The sequence below is a fragment of the Arachis ipaensis genome, chromosome B4, assembly GCF_059453495.1.
Source record: "Arachis ipaensis isolate K30076 ecotype BB chromosome B4, ASM5945349v1, whole genome shotgun sequence".
Lineage (NCBI taxonomy): Eukaryota > Viridiplantae > Streptophyta > Magnoliopsida > Fabales > Fabaceae > Arachis > Arachis ipaensis.
In genome coordinates, this window is record NC_142439.1 from 140,350,042 (window position 1) to 140,374,412 (window position 24,371).

Here is a 24,371-nt window from a genome sequence, read left to right on the forward strand (position 1 = left end):
ATGACGACGAATATCTCCGAGTGCATTAATGTTGTGATGAAAGGCTCTCGCAATTTACCAATCACAGCTCTTGTTAAGTCAAGTTATTTCCATTTGGGTGAAATTTTTGCTAGGAAGGGTTCCGAGCAAGCGTGTTGTGGAACCGTGTTATCTCCTCTGTGGCGTCCTACTCCAACTCTCCACAAACCGTATTGTGGAACCAAGTGAGCTTCGCAGTCCACTTGGTCTGTGACTGCCTGTCATCTGGGCCGGGAATGACACCCAGAATCTGCTGACATAACTCCTCAATGGTCCATCCCTGATGGTGCTGCTCCCAACCACCTATGCATCCACTCACAGGATCACCGTCGATCCTGAGTCCCAACTGATAGGCCACGTCCTGCAGGGTGATAGTAATCTCCCCGCATGATAGATGAAACGTGTGGGACTCAGGCCTCCACCTCTCTATCAACGCTAAGGCAAGTGGTCAGTCGTGCTCAAACTTGACCATATAGGTCACATACTCAAACACGACTCGTCTGAGATATGGCCTAATCTGCTCCGTTAGCCGTGTCATCAAATTCCGCCTGGTGCACAAAATCTGAGGTGCCTACCAAATGAAAACAAAAAATAAAAAAAGGGGATGGTGAACACATAGGATAACAAGTTCACTGTTTATTAATTACAATAAAATAAACAACAGTGATAAAATTGTACCACTCGATCAAGCCTGTCAGCAATGTGCTCAGCCTGATCCAATCTGTACATCATATCCTCGTAGCCTAATAACTGCTGCTCCATCTAACTACACTCTAGTAAAATAAAATCACATATACTGAACTCAGTTCCTTTTATGTTAACTAAATTAGTAAAAATATATTTAAATTTATAATTGTCTACCTTAGTTCGTAATCAATTTATAAACTTACTAGCTAATTTAAATTTAACCCAACTACATGACGCCGTCAAGTAACACCCTAAACAACCCTAATTAATAATTAACTGAACCCTAAATTTTACTAATCATGTTTCTTTCTAATTAACTTAACCTAATTAATTATTCCACTAATTACTTTATAATTCACAACTTAAACTAACTATTATGACTAAACTAACTAACAATTGACTAACAACTTATACTAATTGTAAACAATAAACAGCAACTGTACTTAAAAATAATAACATAAAAAATCTAACTAACATGTCAACAGTTAAAACTTAAAAGTAAGTCTAACTAACATGTAAACAATAAATTTATAACTCTAATTAACATGCAACCTCGCTCTAACTAGTAACTTTATCTAACATGTGAACAGTAACTCTAACTAAGCAAAAAAAAATAATAATTCTAACTAACATATTATTTACTTACCTAAAACTGAGAATGTCATCGATAACGAACTTCACGGACGTCGAAAAGATAGAAAGGAGGAACAACGTAAATTTGGAGGAAAGATTGGAAAAGAAATGGATAAATGAAAATACCCGCCAGCTTTATATAGTGTGCGAACTCATCCTAGAGTTTGCCGGGGTTGCGGCGAACTTGCCTTAATTACCAAAAAAAAAAAATCGTATTTCAAAAAATAAAGTTTAAAAATCGTGTTTCAGGAATTAATTAATTTTTTTATTTTATATTAAAAAAAGTCCTAAAATATATATATAATCAATTCTAAGAAGATAGGTTTCTTTTTATTTGTTGGTGTAAATATTTTTTATTTTAAAAAATAAATTATATTTATTTATTGATATTTTCGATTAGATTGTGTTCTATAGTGTAATTTTAACATTTTTCTTTATTGTATTTGGAGATAATTTTAAAAAAAAAGAGTTAAAAAAAATAATTGAAAATAAGAATACAAAAATGTAGTATAACATTATAAATATACTTTATTAATCATGATATATTGAAATATATGCATAGTAATAAATAATATTAATGTGTGATTATAAATTTTAAATATTTGTAAATTATTGTTATAGTTTTATTTTTGTAGATATTAATTATATTTAACTATTATTTTTTAATTCACTTGAGTAATGACAGATATTAAATTTAACAATTTTTATATCATTATTATGTAAAAATTTATTATTTTTATTTTATAAAATTATAAAATTACTATCTATATAAAATTGATAATGTAGTACAATCATAAAAATCAATATATTATAAGCTTATTTTATAATAGATTTATATTATAAACTATAAAAAAATGCACTCAAATAATTTTGTTATTGACAAAAAATGCATTCAAATTTTTCTGTCGACAAAAATGTCCTCAAATAATTTTAAAAAGCGATAAAAATATTCAATATTAAATATGTATTTCTTAAAAAATATTTTAGAAATTAAATTTTGATGCTGTTTTTTGTAAGTATAATTAGAAAAGTGAGATATTTTTATTCTTAAAATTTGGTGATTTTTTTCTAACTATGTATTTTTTGTGATTTTTTATAAGTATTATTAGTCATTGACAAAAAATTACAAAAAAAAATTATATACTTAACGAAAAATTTCTAAATTTTAAGGATAAAAATATCTTATTTTTTAAATTATATTTATAAAAAATCGCATCAAAATTTAATTTTTAAAGCATTTTTGAGAATACATATTTAATGTTGGTTATTTTTGTCGCATTTTAAAATTATTTGAGATATTTTTATCGATAACAAAATTTAAGTACATTTTTATCAACAACAAAATTATTTGAGTACTTTTTTAGTGATTTATCCTAATTTTTATATAATAAAAATATAGACGATACTAGTTACTCATTCACGGCTACTTTTTATAGAAGTATAAAACCGCTTAAGAACCCAAGCTTAAATTTGTAATTTTGGTTACAACATGTGGCCGACACTAATAATTATTTGAGAGATTTAATGTATATAAAAGGATAAAAATATATATTGACTTCAATGATAAAAGAATTAGTGAAAAATAAAGTTGGAACTTATTTTCAATTATAATTTTATCTTGAAATTAAAGTTGGTTTTTGTTACATATGTTAGTACATATTTCAAAATGATCCAGTTCTAAAAAATATATTTTTCAACACTTTTAATCAAAGTTAACAAAAGTAGGTTTCATTAAAACATGGAAATAAATACCGTTTGAAAACAAGTAATGCACCAAAAATTAATTTTCTAAAACTTTGAAACAAATAAAAATTATATTTGTTGGGAATAAGGAGTATGACCAGAATCCAATCAATCATGTGTCAAATAATTTGTTATTGTTATTATATTAAAATGTTAATATAATAAGGTCATTGATTAAATTTAGAGATTTATCATTATGATAGTAATCATAATATTAAGAGATAAATCTTTTATAATTTAATCTAAACTGTTCTTAGTAATAGGATTATTAAAAAGGACATTAATAATCCGGAAAGACTAATATATATATATATATATATATATATATATATATATAATGGTCTTCATTGGATGAAGATTAATAGATCTCATTTATTAAATTATATATATATTAGTCTTTCCAGATTATTAATGTCCTTTTTAATAATCCTATTACTAAAAATAGTTTAGATTAAATTATAAAAAATTTATCTCTCAATATTATGATCACTATCACAATGATAAATCTCTAAATTTAATCAAGGACCTTATTATATTAACATTTTAATATAATAACAATAACAAATTATTTGACACATGATTGATTAGATTGTGATCATACTCCTTATTCCCAACAATCTTCCACTTGCACGAAAACCAATCATAATAGATTGAATCTTGGCGCATACTATTATCTCAATAATATTATTCTTAGGTAACTATATGAATTTGGTTTCTGAAAGTTATGTGGTCACATAATCCCCACCACCGGTACTAGTCCTTTCTTAAATTTTGCTGCACTCTGATCTTATTGGCGTTCACCTAATTTTTTGTACGAGTTTTATTACCTTATCTTTTCACTAGAGTAGTAGCTAGATCTATCTCTTCTTTGTAATATTTATGGTATATATATCTTAAAAAATATATCTTTTAAGATATATTTGGAACCTTTATGATTATCTATGTTAACTCTCATCCCTAGTATATTTCTTATTTTCTCATCATGTCACATGTTTTATCCGGGAGTTAAATTTGAAATAAATAAGAGATTAAATATGATAATATTGTGTAAAAAATAATTAATATAGGAGATAATGGTAATGGGAAACTATTCCCAAACAATAACATATAGGTTGGGTGGGATTGTACAAATAAAGAAGGTTTGAGTGTCAGATATGTGTGAAAAAAATGAATGGAATGAGCGGTTTGTAGTGTTTTCTAAGGGAATGGTTGTTGAGATGACATTGTCTAAGAGAGGTAGGACAATTAATTCTAACCATACATCTTTGCAACTCCATCTATAAATATCAATGAAACATTACACAATGAATAATAAGCCAAATAATCCATAGTCACAATTTGTCCCCCATTATTCTTCTTCTTTTTCTTCTTCTCTTCATGTTCTACCCATTTCTTTAATCATATATATGTTCTCATAAATTTGTTAGGCACAATGGTGATCCGTTCTAGTGTATCAAACAATTTATAGGCCATGATTTTGATGAGTCTATTTGCATTCATGTTGTTAGCTTCATTCTCTCTTATTATATACGTGTAAGTTATTATTTTAGTCTAAAAAAATTTAATTTTTCATAAAATAATTTTCAAAAGAATTACATGACATTTTGATTCTTTAAGAGGATCTAAATTTTATAAAATATTCGGTCCAATTGTTTGTTAGAACATTTAAGAATTATTTTAAAATTACATACAAAACAAGAAAAATTTCGATCTTTAAACATTTTTTCAAACTTTTTTCATTATTTTTACTATTTGCATAAAACAATTTAAAAAATTCACTAGTAAGCGTAGAAACACCAAATTCAGAATATGAAAAAATCTCACTTCTTTAAACAAGTTTACAAAAAAATTGTATCGGAATTTGATTTATAATTTTCTTTTCAAATATGATTTTTTTGTATTTGGTACATTTTATCAAATAAAAATTATATTTGGAGAGTCAAAATATCATTTTGCTCTTTCATTGTTAAAAATTAAATTATTTTAAAGAGCTAAAATAATAATTTACTCATTATATATCAATAGAAAATTATTTAAAAAATTTAGGCTAAGTCAACTCAGTTAATTTTTTTTATTTTGAATTTTAAAATTTAAAAAATTAGGATAGTACAAATTTTTTTTTTATGTAACTAGTTTGTTTTTTAACTAATTGACTATAATTAGCTACACCTCTAGTTGATTCTCTAGCAAAATTCAAAATTATTTTGATCAAACAATAATAAATTCATTTAGGTTTAATTACTTTTACTGTCCTTATACACCAAATTTTTAATTAAGTTGTTATATTTTTTTTCAATTAAATTTTTATACTATATCAAATTTGTAACAAGTCTCTACTCTAATAAAAATATTAGAATTAACAGAATGTTTCGTTATATAAAATAAAGTATTCAATTAAGTATTAAACATATTTATTTTGTTTAATAAATATTTTTTTAATTTTAATATTTTTATTACGATAAAAATTTAATTATAAAATTGATATAATATAAAAATTAAATTAAAAAAATAAAAATTTAATTAAAAATTTAATAAAATTATAAAATTCGCTTAATAATTAAATCATTCATTTATTATTGTTACCATTGTCATTGGCTCTTTTTTTCATCTTTATATATATGCATGTCTAACACGTGTTGTTTACCATTATAATGTATATATATGGTTCCTTCTCTTTTTTTCATTTATATATATATATATGCATGTGCTAACACGTGTTGTTTAACATTATAATGTATCTATATGGTTCCTTTCATTAATTAGTTGGTTGGTATTCCAAATTAAAATAGAAGGAAATAAATAGTTTGATACACTAGTACGGGTCACCTTTGTGAGTGACTATCACAAAAACTGCAGAAGATGAAAGAGTGAAAACTCCTTATTTAAAACTGCAGGTAAGTGGTGACTAACGAAGTTACTTATAGTGTAAGTGAAAAATTTATGTAAAGATATACACTTCTTCTAAAAATTTAAATAAATAAAAAAAATAACATGAATAGTTTATAATTATATTTCTAATACGTCTTTTCAAGTAATAATCTCTTTTAATGAGTTTGTTTGATTTTTTATATAAATCATTTTTTTTATGAATTTACTAAAAATTAAACTTTAAATTTTTTTTAGACATAAAATTTTAATATCATGTTATGATACTATTTTTTCAAAAATTTAAAGTGTTATGATAAGACAATATAAATAATTATATGTCTAATAATAATTCAGAAATAAGACAATATTTGTGCGGCTATTTATAAGAAGAAAGAAATATGTTTTTTGTAGAATAAAATCTGAAGTAGTTGTGTGTTCTTAATGTTAAAGCTAAAATGTCGTTGTTGTTGAACAACAGAACAAATGGTTGTGATGAATTTATGTGGTGGTCCATAATGTATTTATTCCCCTAAACAAAAAGATTTTAGTATTAAAATGAGGTTCATACTAATAAAATTTAGAGAAATAAAACAACTAGCTAGTTCTCTTAGAAATTTCGGTATGGATTACTCTTAGTCATTTACCATGTAACAAACCGAAGTGGAAATAATCCATTGAAACGATAAAATTACTGCAACTCACTTATAAAACTCAGCACGCGCCTGTAGTTTTAACAATGGTGGTAGATTGGATTTTTTGTGGTAACTTAAAATATTTAGTTAGAAAGAAAAGAAAGAATATTCTAAGAACAAAGAGTCAAGTGATGAGGTTTATTATTAACAGATTATTCTTGAGCTAAAAAAATGGTATGGTGTTGTAGATCTATTTGATTGTTAATAACGATGTAGGATGACAATGAATTAAATTTTTACTTTAGTTTTTTCTTTTTCTACTTTCGTCTGTGTGTTTTTTATTCGTTTCATTTTGACGTGTTGAGTTTTTTTTTTTTTTTTTTTTTTAAAAAAACAATGGTGGCAAGTGGTGTTATTATCATGGTGGTAGTGTGTGGATGAAAATCTGATCTTGGATAGGATGGAATCGGATCTCAGATATATCTGTAAAATATAAAAATATATTAAAAAATTTATTTTTATTAAAAAATATCAATATAAATTTTTTTTATTTTTTTAAATATGTTTATTCTTAAAATATTATTAAATATATTTTTTTTAAATAATAAAAATAAAATAATACAATATATATGATAATCATAAAAAGAATATTTACTTAATTATTTATTTATTTTTACAAATTCGTAGATATGTGGATACTTATATAAAATTTGCAATCCGATCCGATTCGATAGCTTGCAGATCAGATTGATATCAACAATTTTCAAATTAGATTTAAATATGCGGATCGGATTCGACCTATAAACCTTCCTAAAAATTAAAGAAGAACAAAAAAAATTTTTAAATATTAAAAATTTAAGTTTTTTTACAATTTTTGAAATTTTAAGAACAAAATGTATAGTTATTTTTTGCTAATTTTTCGTGCAATTATTGTGGATAAGTGACATCCAGCCTGCCGCTTTTGTAACTTACACTTATATATTCTTCGTTTGGATTTTTCTGATTGATTTTTTTTTCTTTTTTGTTGTTGTTGTTTTCTTTGGTAACTATTTTACATTTTTACTTATAATAAATGATTAAATGGTGTATGAGAATCAGAGAATCTACACTTTGGCCGATTCTTAACTTAATTTTTGGTTGATTATTCAACATTTAAGTTTCCCCATTGAGATTCACATTCTTCCACTATCAGCAACTTCAAAATCCTGGATAGATAAAAGTTTGTGTTAACAATTATATTAATCTTCTTATCTATAATTTTTAGAAGTTTATGTGAGTTCTGAATTTATTAAGTTGTAGTTATATATGATTATTAGCCTTTCATTTGACTAACCCTCAATTTGACTAAACTAATAATTATGTGACTACAGCTTCATAAACTTTACACAACTTCTAATAATTATAGATAATAATATTGATTTAATTGCTAACAGTTGCTTGTGATATTTGAGTAAATAGTAAAATTCAAATAGAAAAGAGGGGGGGGGGGGGGGAGATAGAATATTGTAATTGTGATGTTAACAACCAATTAAGTATCATGCATGATAAGTTGATAACTCTTGAATCAACGAGATATTATGTAGAATGAAGCACATACGCAAAGTTGTATTTAAAAGAGAGACTAAAATTAAAAGATAAAAATTAATAAATAAAAATTAAAAGATAAAAATTGAAATACTAAAATTAAATTTTTATATTGTATTTGGTATAAAATATATCAAATTGAATTATGTCTAAGTATTATATTTGGTTTAAAATAAATAAATATGAAAATTAAGGGATAAATTTAAAATTTAAAAAATTAAATAAAAATATTTTTAAAAAATAGTAAAATTTTAGTCTCCAATCCCAAAAATTTCAGCTTTTTCTATTCTCCACTTTTTTGAAAGTATTGAGAGACTAAAATTTTGTGTTATAAGATTGAAATTTTAGTTTTGTTCTCTGAGCACTAAACACAATGTTAAATTCCAATTCTCTAGTCTCAGTTCTAATCTCTGGAAACAAATACTACCTAAGATTGTGTTTGGAAGGAGATTGAGACTGAGAGATAGAAATTAGAAGACTAAAACTAAATTAAATTTTTATATTGTATTTGGTGTAAAATGTACAAGACTGAGTTATGTCTCAATATTCTATTTAGTTCAAAATAAACATAAAGATAGAAATAAATATAATTACTAAAATATAATTACTATAATATCAAATTTTCAAGCAAGAGACACAAGTTATTAATAGGAAAGATTGAATGGCGAAGAACCAAGTGTTGCAAAAAAATTACATTTTTTCAACAAATAAGATATTCCAATTTTAAAATAATTGAAACAGTCTGAAAAAAGGAACCATAAGAGTCAGATTTGGCTGAAAAATTTTTTCTGGTTAGATTCACAGATCAGGATGATTATGCGCATGTACTATTTGAAGGGCCTTGGATGATAGCAGATCATTATCTATTGATGCAGAGGTAGAGCCCGCTTTTCTTACCACAAGAAACGGATGTGCAGAAAGTTGCTGTATGGATCAGAATCCCAAATCTTCTAGTTGAATTATATAACAATTTCTTCCTCGGAAAAGTTGGAAAGACGCTTAGCACAATGCTAAAAGTGGACGAGCTCACGTTTATACACTCTCACAGTAAATTTGCTAGAATTTATGTAGAAATTGACCTGAGAAAGAAGATTGTTCCATCCTTCACAGCTATTAGCAAAGATTTTAACATTGTTTATGAGAGATTACACCAAATTTATTTCAACTATATGGCAAATATGGGCATAGAATAATCGAACAGTGTAGCAAAACGATGACCAGAACCACCACCAACACCGCCACGGATCGGACAGAAGGCAGAAAGCTCGGTGGAGATGAGAGCAACAACGGTAAAGAGACTAATCAGAACCTAAAAAATTAATAAAGTATTCAAAAAAGGAAAGAAGATTTAATAGAGGCAAATCAGGAAAGCACACCAACCGTTTTAGGAGGGATGCAACAAAATAGGCAAGCTTCACAAAATTAGAAAACCAATCAGAAATAAATCAAGGAAGATCAAGGAGGCAACCCATTTGGACCATGGATGATAGTTAAGAAAAACCAAAGAAGAAACAAACCAAAATCAGATCCTTTTGAAAAGGTTAAAAAAGAAAGTATACAAACATCAAGGTTTCATATCCTTGCAGAAGAAATTCAGGAAGGTAATCAAGAAAAGGAAGAAAATAACCCGGTACTGCTCCTGTAGAGACGTCGGAAGCTTGGAAGGACACCCAAATAGCAAGAACTAGCGAAAAAAGTGTTACCAAACAGACTAATAAAAATGGAAGTAACCCTCACAACCAGAAAAGCCAACAGAAACACAAAACCCCATTCCCATCATGAAAGGAAAGAATATTGCCATTAGTAAGAAAATTCCAACACTCTCTAAACATGTAAAACAACCCAACCATAACCAGAAAAGCATTAAGAGCTTCCATACAAATCAGGACAGCCATAACTTTTTCCAAGAAAACCAGAAGAATAACCAGAAGGTACAAGACAACCAAAAAGATAAAGAAGAGAGACACTAGGAGTATTGGAGACAATTCTCATATCTTACTAAACAAGTTGCAAGTGCTAACTGTATGCAACCTGTTTTAATGGGAGGCCATTTAGATCATACTACCAGAAACCTCATCTCAACTATCATGGGAGGTGGGAATAAAGAGTATCTTAACAATACTGAAGCCAAAAGCCCTCCAGATCCAGGAGAATCCAGCACCAAAGCAGAAAAAGATGTCCCAATGGAGGGACAAGAACAACAGAGGGGAGAAGAGTATATCCGAAGCATAGAAGAGGTGGCACAGGCCACTAATGACAAGCTGATTGAGGCCTAGATTCCTGACATTTCTTCAGGGAGTTTTTTCTACGTCTTTATTTATTAATGGTTATTATGAATATATTAGCTTGGAATTGTAGAGGGGTTTCCTCTAAAGGATTTTCCATTATGATTAGAGACTTAACTTATCATTACAATCTGAAATTGTGTATCCTTCTTGAAACCTATGTCTTAGGAACCAAAGTAGAGGGATCATCCACAAATTAGGGTTTGAGTCTTTGTGCATTAGCAATGCAAAGGGCTTCTCGGGAGGGATTTGGTATCTTTGGAACAGAAAGGATTAACAGATTGAGCCTGTTAATGTCCAGAGACAGTTTATTCACCTAAAGATTAAAAATAATAATATTCAGATCTAGCATTGCACATGTATTTACGACAGCCCCCAAATTGGAACGCGAAGTACCTTGTGGAGGGAGCTAGAAAATATAGCAGCAACTAATCAAGCGCTGTGGTGTCTTGGTGGGAATTTAAATTCTATCATTTCTCTTGAGGAAACTGGGGGCAGTTTTAATTTATCGCAAGACTCAAACAGATTTCAAGAATGCATGCTTAACTATGGTCTAAACAATTTAGGCTTTTTTGGCCCGCCATTCAGTTGGCAAAGAAATTAGATTAAATGCATGCTTGATAGATTCTTATACAATTTGGAGTTCAATATTTTATTTCCATCCGTTGGGGTGAAACATCTACCTAAATTGAAGTCTGGCCATCTACCTATACTCCTAGATTTTGACACCCTTGTGGAAAACAGGAGAGAGAGAGACCTTTCAAGCTACTCGCACCCTGGCTGCTCCATGAGGGTTACAATAATTTGGTGAGGAGTAACTGGTGCAAACAAGGTGATCTCATAAAAAAACATTCATCTTTCCTTTAATAATAATTCGTTTTTGGAAAAACTTCAAAAGGACATTTGGAGGGAATATAAAATGATTATGGTACAAGAAGAAAGCCATTGGATGCAAATGGCTAAATGTAAAATCATTAATTTAGGGGGACAAAAACTCTAAATACTTTCATCAGAAAGCTAATGGAAGGAGACGAAAGAACTATGTTACTGCACTAAAAAACAACGATGACGAATGGATTGAGGATGTGGAAGAGCTAAAGGAGCTTGGAGTATCCTTTTTCAAATCTTTATATGCTCCTAATAGCTATGATTTATTTTTACCTGATTTTCCTGTCACAGGTAAGTTGCCTGGGCTAGCTGAGGCTGACTTAAACCACTTGAGCAGACATATCACCCATGAGGAAGTTAAACATGTTGTGTTCAATATGGGTAGTTGGAAGGTGCCAGGAAGAGATGGACTACCAGCAAAATTTTTCCAGCATTCCTGGGACATTATAACTGATTTAGTGGTGAATTGGGTGCATATGATCATTAGAAATCCTGAGAATATAGCTAGAGCAAACCAAACCTTAATATCTATCATTCCTAAAATTCTCTCACTTAAAAACTTTACACAGTTCAAACCAATCAGTCTCTGTAACATCTGCTACAAAATTATTACTAAATTTATTACAGAAAGAATAAAACCGCACTTGGGGTACATTGTTTCTAACACCCAGGCCAGCTTCATCCCAAGAAGAATTAGTGCAGATAACATTCTAGTAGCACAGGAGGCGGTCAATACTACGAGGACGAGAGCTAGCGGTAAAGGGCTCATGGCAGTCGAAATAGACTTCGAGAAGGCCTATAACCGTCTTAATTAGAACTTTATCATTGACACCCTCAAAGATATTGGCATCCCGGAAATATTTTGAATGTTATTCACTTCTGCATCTCCTCCCCCACTATGAGTTTGCTTTGGAATAGATCTCCATCAGAGACTTTCAACCCAACAAGAGGCATTAGACAGGGGGACCCCTTATCCCCTTATTTTCTTTCTCTTATGTATCGAAAGACTCTCTCAACTAATTAACTCCTTAATAGAGCAAAAAAATAGAAACCTATTAAGTTGACTAGGAATGGTCCTCATCTTTGTTTTGCAGATGATCTCATTCTTTTCGCGGAAGCAAACAAGGAGCAGGTTCGAGTCATAAAGGAAGCGCTAGAGACCTTTTGTAAAGCTTCTGGTCAGAAAGTCAGCGCCAGCAAATTCTACATCTTTTTCTCCAAGCATGTTAATCACAATAGAAGAGAGGAGCTCAACAAAGATCTCGGTATTCCGCCAACCAGCAACTTAGGAAAGTACTTCGGCATACCGCTCATCCATGAGAAGTGCGAAAAACACCATTTTCAACCAATTCTAGATAAGATGCGGGCCAAATTGTTGAGTTAGAACATGAAAACCCTTTCTCTTGCCAGAAAATGCACCATTGTTCAAGCGGTTTTGACTACTATTCGGAGCTATACTATGCAGATGATGAAGATGCCTAAGGAGGTTTGTAATAAAATTGATAAAATGTGCAGAGATTTTTTTTGGGGATCTAATATGGAGAACAAGAAGATTCATCTTTTGAATTGGGATACCATTTGCTAGCCAAAGGAGTTAGAAGGGCTAAGATTGCAAAAGGCACAAGAATTCAACAACCTTTTTCTCATGAAATTGGCTTAGGGGTTGGTGCATAATGATCAAGCTCTCTGGGTGAGAGTAATGAAGGCGAAGTTTGGTTGCGGGGACAGTTTTATTCCAAAGGTTGCTAAAGGAGCGAAGTGTTCTAATGCTTGGAAAGGTATTGTTAAAATTTGGGATCAATTTCAAAGCAATTTAATCTGGAGGATTGAAAATGGAAAGAGCATTAGATTTTGGAAAGATCGCTAGATTCCTAGAATATCATAGCTGAGTGAGTTATCGCTGGAACAGATCGGGAAAGACAGAGCTGACGAGGATTTAGCAACCAATTCTACGGTGGAAGGATGTTGGGATTGGGAGAGGTTAGCTCAACTGCTCCCAGAGGAGGTTATAGATATGATTCGTACTTTGAAAGCACTCAACCATTCCCTCGGACCTAATTCCTTAGGATGGCTACTAGAACCTCAGGGCAGTTTTTCTATCAAATCAGCTTACAAAAGCTACTATGTTGAAGATAGGGATCTAGACCAGATTTATAGAATTTGCTGAAAAATCAGGATTCTTCCAAGACTGAGAACTTTTGCTTGGCTCTTAAGCCATAACGCACTTCTAACTAATTCAAAAATAAGAGTTTTAGGGCTTATCGATAATGGATGCTGTCCAAGATGCCTGAATATTGAAGAGAGTTTGTTCCATGTGCTGAGGGACTACCCGTATGCCCAAGAAGTCTGGATGAGCAACTCAAACAGAAACCTGCAGGACCCTTTCTTCAGCTAGAATCTCCAAGACTGGCTCCACGATAACCTGTCCAAGTCGCACTAGCTGTGAGACTTCATGGCCCACCTTCTTTCTTACTTCTTGCAATACCATTCGGTGAAAGAGAAATGAATTAATTTTCAATCAAGATAACATTCCTTTTCAAAGAGTAATCCCATAAATTAAAAGGGTGGCCAGGAATTATAAGAAAGTTTTAGAACTTACAGAGAGAAGTATCATAACCCTCAGAGTGACAAATTCGATCCTAATTGGTTAAAAGCCACTGAAAGCTAGCTGGTGCAAACTTAATATTGATGGCTCGGTCCTCCAAACTTCAAATTCTGGCTCATGTGACGGCATTCTCAAAGATTCAAACGGCCTAGTTATGGCTGGATTCATGATGAATATTGAAAAGGTAACCATCACTAATGCAAGCTATGGGCAATCTACACAGGTCTTAAAATTGTAATTGATATAGGAATGGAGAAGGTACAGGTAGAGACGGATTCTACCTTTGCAGTAAATCTGTTGTAGCATACATCTACAGACCTCCATGACAGCACCTCCCTCATCCGTGCAATTAAAGAGCTCTAAGCAAATCTGGGTGACTGCCGAGTGAACCACGTCTCAAAGAAAGTCAATTTCAGTGCCGATATCCTAGCTAAGCATGCCCATAATCTTCTGGCGGGTCTCCACCAATTTATCTCGCCTCCCCCCCCTTCCTTTCTAGTGCCAACGATTGAAGCTGACAAAAGACAGATGATATTTGTTAGAGTTGTGAATTCCTAGTTAGTTTTTGCTTTTAGGCCTGTAGCTCCTTCTTAATAAAAAAAAAAAAAGGATTAACTTCTACATTCATACGAACAATCCTTATCAAACCCAAAAAAAAAGAAACTTTTATGATTTTTTTTTTTTACTTGAACTTTTATGGTTTTATCTATATAATTAATAACACCTAGGAGTGTTTGCGAAAGATAGTGCTTAAATTCTTCTAGAATGCATAACGAAAATACTATATTTAATTCGTCTTCTAACTACTTATTAGACGTTCCAAAGGGTCAAAGGTCAATGGAGTTAAAATCTACCACACGGTCCATATCAAGTTCCCACCTCCAGCCATCAATAATTCAATATCAATACGTTATGAAAATGAGATTTCGTTAATAAGTGTCTGAAAAAATTATAAAAGAAAATTTGATTTTAATATATTAATAATATAAAATACTTAATTATATATCACTAAAAAAAAATAGTAAATTTTAAGTGATTATTTTTATGAATCATTTTTATATAAAAATAATATTATAAATTATTAAATAATTAAACAATCTATGATTGGCAATTTCATCTTCGGTCTTTTAAATTTTATTAGAAAGATAAGTTCAAAGTTAAACGTAGAATTTTACAAATACGTCACCGTTTACTTCACGTTCTGGTATTCCTCCACGCGTTTTATTCATTCAAATCAAAGCAACAAACAAAAGCGAAAGAAGCAACCAAAACTAACTCATAACACAAACAACCAAGAATCGAAGACTTTCTGCTTTCCGTTATTCTTTTTCTGACGCTTTTCGTGGATAAGCACCGCCGCCGCACCATCACCGGAAGCTTAATCTCCGGTCACCACCCTCCGATTCGTGAATTCGCTTTTACCCGGAAATGAATCCCGAATAGTAGGTTCCTCTATTTGTCTCTTTGTTTTGCAATCAGATTCGATTTAAGAGAAGTTCGTGTCTTCTTTGGTTTTTCGATCCTTTCTTCGAAAGGGTGTTTTGGGTTTTAGCTTGATTCGTTCTTATGGGTTGGTGTCGGTGTGTTCGGATGTAACCCTAGATTGAATGGTTTTCACTTTTCATGAATTTTGATCCAATTGATTTTTTAAATAAATTGTTTTTGAAATTGAAAGAAACTGTTTTTCAATTACGGGATTTAGAGAGGAAGCCGTGATTTTGAGCTCCCGTGATTGATTTTGGAGCTTCTTCTGCGCGCACCCTGATCTTGTTCCTTGTTGATTTCAAACAATGATTTTGAGCATGTATTGTCCTATTTTTGTTGCTACGATTGTGATGATGACTCAAATACTCGATCTTCGAAATAATAATGTCCAATTGGATTTAAAAAATATTACCTGATTCATGATCTGAATCTTAGTTCAAAAGCAATTTTTCTATTGTTGTGGGAGTTAAACTCCCACAAAGTATGGGATTTGGATTTGGATTTTGGAGGTCTATGTGGCCTTGAGATCTACCATCTTGATCATCAAACCATAAGAAGATAGAAGGTGCTGGCTTCTACAAAAAGATTCTATGGATCTGTGAGAATTGATGTATGTATGTATATGAGGCTGATCCATTATGGAGCATGAAAGTTAATGATTTTGTGGTTATCTTATGCAGTGATTATCTGTTCAAGCTCCTTCTTATTGGAGACTCGGGTGTTGGAAAATCATGTCTTCTTCTGAGATTTGCCGTAAGCTTTCTGCTGATTTTTATGCTAGTTATTATTATTGACTACTACAAACTTCTATATCTAATAGTGTAGCGATGTTTCCTTTTTTTTTTCCTTCATATTCTTCTTATGTGCATTTTAACATGTTTTTCCACCTTTTTTCGAGAGTTAATTCTTTTATCAATATAAAAATAGTCCACTCGCTTAAGTATTCTGCTCTGGTTGAAATATTTGTGATTTTACTCATGTTAAAGGGTTCCTTAGAGTGTGGGGGAAATATATTGAATAATGGATTGGCGGATTAGTATTTTCTCATAGAATCATATTACTTTTCTCTCCCAATGTGTACCAATATATTCTATGTTTTGGAATGGTATCGGTGGCGGGTTTATCATTTGTGTCTTATTATATATTATACAATATATGAGAATGTACATTTGGTATATTTCAGTGCTTGTTGGTTGTTCTTGGCTCTTGTTGATTGTAAATTATTGCTTAACGTAGTAAGTTAGATCATTAACTTATGATAACTTTTATGTTACGGTACAGGATGATTCATACATTGAGAGCTACATAAGCACCATTGGAGTTGATTTTGTGAGTACCGCTTTGTGATTTTTTTAGGTTCGGACCAATTAAAGAGCTGTCTGTACTGATCATTTCAAGTTATTTTGTGTAGAAAATACGTACTGTTGAGCAGGATGGAAAAACCATTAAACTCCAAATTGTACGTAAAGTTCCTTGTTTTAATTCTTTTATATGCTAATATTATTTCATGTTTCTAGGCCTTACTTTGTTTTGTGATCTGATTTTATATACAGTGGGACACAGCTGGGCAAGAACGATTCAGGACAATTACCAGTAGCTACTATCGCGGGGCACATGGCATCATTGTGGGTGATGACTTTCTTAGCATAAACTTTTAAAACTAGATTTTTCCCATTTCCATCTTCAATGATTAGTTCGGCTTGCAGATTGTTTATGATGTGACAGACGAAGAGAGCTTCAACAATGTGAAGCAGTGGCTCAGCGAAATCGACCGTTACGCCAGTGATAATGTTAACAAACTTTTGGTTGGCAACAAGTGTGATCTGACATCAAACAGAGCTGTGTCATATGAAACAGCCAAAGTATAGATTTTTCATACCCTTCTGAATTTTTTTTCATTTTCATATTTTGTTAACAGTTTCAAGCCTGTTCATCCTCCCTTACCCCAATCCTTTTCTTTCTTTTTTCTTTAAAAGGCATTCGCAGATGAAATAGGCATTCCTTTCATGGAAACAAGTGCAAAAGATGCTACAAATGTTGAACAGGCATTCATGGCCATGTCTGCTTCCATCAAGACCAGGTACCCTTTTCCTTTTTATTTTAACCATAGATATCGAAGAAAATCACAGAACCATAGTTTATTTTGATGTAGCTGCTTCCAAAGAGTCAGTTTTGATATCTGGGAAAAGTCAATTACAGATGCCATTTTGTACTACTATTTCACTTCTTGACCTATTTAATGCCAATGCATTGACAATGTGAAACTATATTGCCATACAATCGACGCTTGCCGAGGTGGCAATATAACATTGGATGTCTATGTATAACCCTTTCTTTTCGAATAATCCATTGATTGATCTATCATCTATGACTACTTCGTACCTCATCGTCTTACGGCAACTTTTTCGTTTGAACGTAGAATGGCAAGCCAACCTGCAAACAATGCAAGGCCTCCAACAGTGCAGATCAGAGGACAGCCAGTTCAGCAGAGCAGTGGTTGCTGCTCATCCTAACTACAAAAAGGGGTTATTTAGATCCATTTCATTTTCTCTGCTTCTCACCCTCCATTGTATTGTTTGTAAGATTTTTTCCCTTTCTTTCTAATTTTTCTTAATAGTGGACCAATTTCAGAATTCGTTTGTGGTTTGGAATTGACCTAGATGATCCAATTCTTTAAATATACTTGAAAATGATATGGTTTGTGCAAAGTATTCTACTATTCATTAATGCTAAATCTATTACTGCTCATGTCTACTTCAATTCAAGTTTAAGGTTACAATCCATTTTATTTTTCTTATGATCCTCCTTGTTCCTTTAATGAGCCGAATGTGACTTAGCCATACAACAAAACAGAAGAAACAAAATGTTGTGCTAATACAAATAGTTGAACATGTGTTTACTGGATGACTTAAATGTGCCAGGTTAAACATGAATTACGAAATGGTATCTGTTTCAATCTTCAAATTATTTCATCATTATTATCACAACAATATTTTATATTGACAATGCTTCAAAATAGATTTCGAATTGTATCACTTTCTTAAATATTTTATTTTATTTCTAGTAAAATGTCAAAAGGCAGGGGTATTCGCCAAGAAAAATCTAGTTTGGTTGGCAACCAAGATTTCTATCATCGAGCATCGTGACTAATCTTATGCTGGTTTTATAAATTATAAGCACAATGCACCTCGATAGGTAGAACAACTGATCTGGGGTTTTAAAAATTTTCAATGTCCAAGATAAAGTTCGAACTCTTAACAATTAAGGGACGACGAGCATTTGAAAAATCTAGATGGCATAATTAAAATAGAACGAATTTTTTTCATCTGATTAAAATTTAAAAGTGAAGTAACTTTCAAGTTAAATTGGTTCAAATAAAACTAGTTTAAGTATGAAGTTGCCAAAAAATATCTTGAAATAATAGAAATTATTATACATGATACATGACAGAACATAAAAATATAAGAGCATTGTTTAATTCATATAGCCAACTTAGTAAGATAAACATTGTTTAATTCATAAGGACATTGTTTAATTTGGTTTTTAATGAACTTCGGATTGGGTTCTTAGAGAAGGATTTTCAATGTGAATTAAAAGAATATTGGGGTGTGATGGAGCAAAACCATGATGTCAAAGGTTTTATAATTTTGAAATATGATCTAGTTTTTTCTACAGAGAAAGAATTCTATGTCTAGGAACTAGGGTTTGACCAATGATGGGGATATAATACTTTGGGAAGTTCGTGATAATGTATTTCAGGACTCCGAATTTTGTTTCATTCCTTATTGTGACGCTCTTCGACCATGTGGGATTGGTGCCAAGAATGTGTTATTTTTAGAAGGGATATCCTCAGTCGAGAAAAAACATGATGTATGAACCACATGCAACTTGAGATTTGAATATAGATAACTTAGGTCATTGGAGGAACATTATTCATCTTTATATTGGTGTTTATAACGATATATTCCTATTTATCATCGTTATTCTTATAGCACTCCCTGGTTTATACATTTCCATTATCTTAATTAATAAAATCGAAACTTTATTTCAATCGCTCGGAATAAAAAACGTACTTAATCCTAATTTTCTTTTAGGTGACTTCTATCGAATTAACATTCAGAATCTGTTGATACGTATGCTTTAAGGGGAAAAAGTTGATATAATCATAAGTATCTTAAGATCAACTTTTTCGATCATAAGAATTTTTCTTGTAAAGACTAGGTGCCACTAAATTAAAGCAATCTTATATATATACTAAAACTATATAGGACCAGTAAAGCAACAAATCGTTACACGCGATATAATGAATGGTGGCGTAAATATTAGTAATACAAATTTTAAAAGAAAACGCTAGTTCAACCTCAAGTTATTATATAGTTAATTAAATCATCTCTAGGCCAAACCACGTGGTTTACATTAACATCGCTCAAATAACTTTTAAGTCGACTTATTGTACAAGTGAAGATCCTTAAAAAAGCATTAATGGTAAACAAAAAATATAATGCAAAACTGAGATGTCAATCTATAAAGAAAACGAAACTCAACATTTTATGTCTTACCCGCCACCATATACCCCCAAATGTCAAACACAGTAAAAAGTAGATGCATAAGGGTATAAAAGGACCGTATGAAGAACAAACCTAAATTTACATCTGAAGGCATAAAATTAAAAATGACCCTTCTAAATTAAGGAAATCCACCTACCATAAGGGGTTTTCTTTTTTTTTTTTTTCCTGATAAAGTTCAAATAAGAGAGAACCCAAAACTGAAAATAGGACAGAGATATGCTTGGAAGGGTTCTGGACAATTCTCAGTTGCCACCCAAAGTTGGGAAATGACCAGGGTCTTCAATGGAGGGAGCTTGTGCATTGTTGGAGTTGCCACGGTAGCTACCCTTTGGACCACGGGGGCGGGGGCCACGCCCACGATAGTAGACTTCCCCATCAGCTGGCTTCAGAAACTCGTTAATGCTTACAGCCTGAAAATATCAACAATGATAACGAAGGTTCATCCACCAAAACAATCCAAAAAATTTCAAACCAAACAAAGGGAAAATAAAATATATCGGAAGTAAAAAGGGAACCTTAAAGTAGACAATTATTTAATTACAAGGTTACAAAGTATAGTATCTATCAAAATAAAAATTCCTTTTAGTTAGTAAGACCTGTTATCAAAATCTCCTTCTCAAAACATTAACTACCCACGCGCTACTAAGAATTGATTCTCCCATCTTTTTTTCCAGTAATTATTTCCTAGACATCCTATCAAACACCAACATTAACAGAACCTTTCAAAAAATAAAAATTATATCAACACAACTTCATATTACCTATGTGAGACAACTATGGAAATATTTCATCATACCTTCTATCTAATCTTGTACAAACTTTACAAATAAAGTACCATATACAAATTCGTAACTAAGATGTACATGTTCAACATCACCGTGACTACAAATTTATCAGAGCTCATGGAGAAACATTAGAAAACTAAAAGAACGCCAAAAATAAAGCATGACAACCATATACTTAAGAAAAACCTGCAGAATTTAGAAATGAACAATAGACAAACAATTTTAACAAAACAACATTTTCGAAAATAAAGTGTGACAACCATATACTTAAGAAAAACCTGCAGAATTTAGAAATGAACAATAGACAAACAATATTAACGTAACAACATTTTCGTATTCAGAACTATAAAACATACTAACATAGAAATATTTAATGTGATTTGCATGATAAACTTCATGAGAACGTAGAATTAACAGAACAGTCAAAGAAACACGAGATCTGCACTAGAAGTATGTTTGGACTTTAGATAGTAAGAGTGTAGGTAAACTTTACCAAAATCAGTTTTATTTGTAAATTACTAAATTCGCACACAACTCATTTGGATGAAATTTACCCATACCTTTTATATCCTGCAACTAAACATACTCTAGGGGTAAAATGTCTAAAAGATACAGAACATGTCATCATCTTTCATGAGCCTAGGCTAGCCAGAAATTTTGAAAACTGAATCTAGACAATATATATGATCTACCATATAAAGCAAGTAATGTTGATATTTGAATATGAGATCTTTCAAGCAGGCACAAATATAAAGAAACATGGACAAACAAGTGCAACGAAGTCGCACCTTCTTGGATCTCTCCTCCCTCTCCAATGCTTCTTTGCGCCTATCCTTATCAGATCCCTATAAAGAAAGATGATTAAAGGACATTAGTAAGCAAAACCAACAGAAAATAATTGAAATAAGGATAGTTCACATGTATTTAATCTCACCAATTTAATGAAGATGTCATTGTTGTCTTTCTTGTTTGATAGGGGCTGCATGGATGCAAATTCTTTGATATCAACCTTTCTCTCCTCGGTCTTTACTGCTTGAAGGGCCTTTCTTTTCTCTTCCAGCACTTTCTGATACTCCTCCAGAGTCATCTCCTAATGGAAAAACGACAGCCTAATGGTTAATAAATTGCAAAAACACTAAAACAATTTAATAACAATATAATGTTATATTATCGACTCTATATACAGATATTAACACTGCAGTTTTTCGTTTCCATCCTATGGAGGTCATAGTAGACAGCAAATTGAAATGTAGCAGTTCATTCAATTTTTTCTGACATATGTATCGGAGGGAAGGACTAGGACAGAATAATTCATCATTAAAGCATGAAACAGATTGTCATCAATAAAGAAAATTCAGTAAGTTAGAAAATCACCTTATCCTCAGGCTCTTTTTGTTCAGCTTCTTCAGCAAGACTCTCCTTGTTTACATCAGCCACATCTTCACCAGCAGGCTTCTCCTCGCCCAAATTCTTTTCAGCTTCATTCACGACTTCATCAGTTACCCTAAATAAATTTCAGACCAGACCGAATGAAATTCATCCTACTGAATCCAATACAAGCATAATTAAGATTGAAGTTACAGAAGCAATGGATTGTAAGAAGAGAGCTTACTGAGCAATTTCATCAGACTGTGTTCCCCAGTTTCCTCGTCCAGCACCTTCACGCTTAAACTCATTTCTGTAAATAGAACAAGGGAAATTAATGCCGATAGAAACTTAGGTTCTGCATCAAAATCACCAGTTAATGACAGCATTACCCGCGTCCAGTCCCACTGCGGCGTTCATATGTTCTTCTTGGCCTTCCTTCTTCTCCAGCTTCCCCATTGCTGAACTCTCCCCGGCGACCACCACGGTAAGGGCCTCGCCCACCATAACCGCCTCGTCTATCTGAGGTCCTCCCACCATCTCCTTCCTCAAAACCACTTTGAGTAGCAGGGGCTCCAGAGGCTGGGAATGAGCCCTCATCATTTGAAAAGTCACGGTTAAAACCACGACCCCGTCCACCTCCACGCCCACCACCTCGTCCACCTCCACGGCCTCCGCGAGAAGCCTCATTTTTTGCCTCCCTCACTATTAAGACAGGAAAATAAATATAAATATCAATAGATGAGAACAAGATAATCATGCAAACAGGCATCAAGAGGAATCAAACATCACCAGACCACACATATATAACATGTTAACAATCCAATTGTAGCAACTTCTATCAAATTACAACTCTACAATGTTTGAAAGCAAAGCTTGAACAAAATCTACAATCACTTACAAATACTACCAATTCAACAAAGGAATTTGACTTCTAAAAAATTGGTACACACAAATTTGAGGCACAAAGAAATATGACTCTGTAGTATCATTATACGAAAACAACACCGGTACCATATATATGTAGCAAAGAGAAAGAACAAAACTAAAAATGTACCCCAAAAATGAAAGAAAGTACTAAAATGAGAATGATAAGAAAAACAAACATAACCCAAAACATTCCATGTTACAAATAAAACCCTAAAAAATCAACTAGATTTAATTAAAAACATAAATAAGCTATTTCAGTCTCACAAAAGAACACCATGCAAACAACTAACATTTCAATATTCACAATAACTACCAAAAGCCTCGATAACAATCACACATCAATAGTTCAATACCAAATGCATTTAAAAGAATATATTAAGAATATCATTCTAAAAATACTCCATCCACATCATCTCAAAAAAAAATCATGTACAACATAAAAGATAACAAAACTGAAACATGAATCAATCAAATTATAAAAAAAAAAAAGGGGTATGGGGAAAAAGGAAAATCAAAACTCACCAGCTTGACCAGGAGGAGTAGGCTTGGTAGGGAGCTGAGCTGGCTTATTTTGCTGCCCTCCTTTCTGCGGAGCCGCCGCCGCCCCTTTCTTGGGCGGAACGGCGGTGGCGGCAGCAGCAGCAGCCTTGAGCTGCTCGTTGGCGATGAGCTGAGAAGGATCCTCAGTATCATCTTTCAACAAATCAAAGGGGTTCATGGTAGTCATCTTTCAATTCCAAAACAAAAACCAAACACCAATAAGATGTTTTCTTTTCCCTCTTCCCTTTTTCCCCCAAACACGATAGAGAGGAACCACTAAACGCGTAACGATTCCATGAATAGAGAAATAGACTGAGATGGGAGTGTAGAGAAGAGAATGGAAAGAAAAAGGGTTCGGTGAATTTGGGAATGAAGAAAGAAAATAGGGTTGAAAAGGAAAAACCCTAGCCGCAAAAGGAGAGAGAAAGTGTTAGCGAGTGTGTGAGTGAGAGTTGTGAGAGTAAAGAGAGAAATGAGAAAGAGCGGAACCTAATCTTTAAACCTCTGATTCGGTCATTTGGCAATTTATTTTATTTTATTTTAATTATTAATTATAATTTATATTTCTGTATTTGTAAAAATAAATCAATTCAAATATATTCGTTGTTATTTGATTTTCATTTTCATTTTTATATTTTTTAAGATGTTGTAATTAAATAAATCAATGCTCTCCTATTTGCTTTCACCAAAAATAACTAAGAAGGTAGTCAAAAGTAAAAGCATTAGTTGTCAATTTCATGTGTTTTTACTTATTC

General features: G+C 31.8%; 2 protein-coding genes across 2 annotated transcripts; one reads left to right on the forward strand and one right to left on the reverse strand.

Moving 5' to 3' along the window:
• The first annotated feature begins 15,102 nt into the window (after positions 1-15,102).
• On the forward strand, positions 15,103-18,176 carry LOC107635257 (ras-related protein RABD2a). Its single transcript, XM_016338674.3, has 8 exons — positions 15,103-15,385; positions 16,109-16,181; positions 16,710-16,757; positions 16,840-16,887; positions 16,982-17,053; positions 17,135-17,290; positions 17,405-17,508; positions 17,848-18,176. Exons 1-8 carry the CDS (start codon positions 15,372-15,374, stop codon positions 17,939-17,941), a joined length of 609 nt encoding a protein of 202 aa, XP_016194160.1. The 5' UTR covers positions 15,103-15,371; the 3' UTR covers positions 17,942-18,176.
• A 1,751-nt stretch (positions 18,177-19,927) lies between these two features.
• Positions 19,928-24,138, reverse strand: LOC107635258 (RGG repeats nuclear RNA binding protein A). Its single transcript, XM_088483369.1, has 7 exons — positions 23,599-24,138; positions 22,539-22,851; positions 22,394-22,459; positions 22,156-22,285; positions 21,716-21,871; positions 21,570-21,626; positions 19,928-20,406 (listed from the first exon to the last, which is right to left on the reverse strand). The coding sequence occupies exons 1-7, from the start codon at positions 23,801-23,803 to the stop codon at positions 20,239-20,241; spliced, it is 1,095 nt and encodes a 364-aa protein (XP_088339495.1). The 5' UTR covers positions 23,804-24,138; the 3' UTR covers positions 19,928-20,238.
• Positions 24,139-24,371: the final 233 nt, after the last annotated feature.

What these genes read in the sequence shown, in the direction of transcription:
- LOC107635257 (XM_016338674.3), top strand. An exon ending in AAACCATTAAACTCCAAATT is followed by an intron (nt 16,888 to 16,981) that starts GTACGTAAAGTT and finishes TTTTATATACAG; the next exon opens with TGGGACACAGCTGGGCAAGA. An exon ending in TCTGCTTCCATCAAGACCAG is followed by an intron (nt 17,509 to 17,847) that starts GTACCCTTTTCC and finishes GTTTGAACGTAG; the next exon opens with AATGGCAAGCCAACCTGCAA.
- LOC107635258 (XM_088483369.1), bottom strand. Translation starts at nt 23,803, where the DNA reads ATGACTACCATGAACCCCTTTGATTTGTTGAAAGATGATACTGAGGAT. An exon ending in TACTCCTCCTGGTCAAGCTG is followed by an intron (nt 22,852 to 23,598) that starts GTGAGTTTTGAT and finishes CTGTCTTAATAG; the next exon opens with TGAGGGAGGCAAAAAATGAG. An exon ending in AAAAAGAGCCTGAGGATAAG is followed by an intron (nt 21,872 to 22,155) that starts GTGATTTTCTAA and finishes TTTTTCCATTAG; the next exon opens with GAGATGACTCTGGAGGAGTA.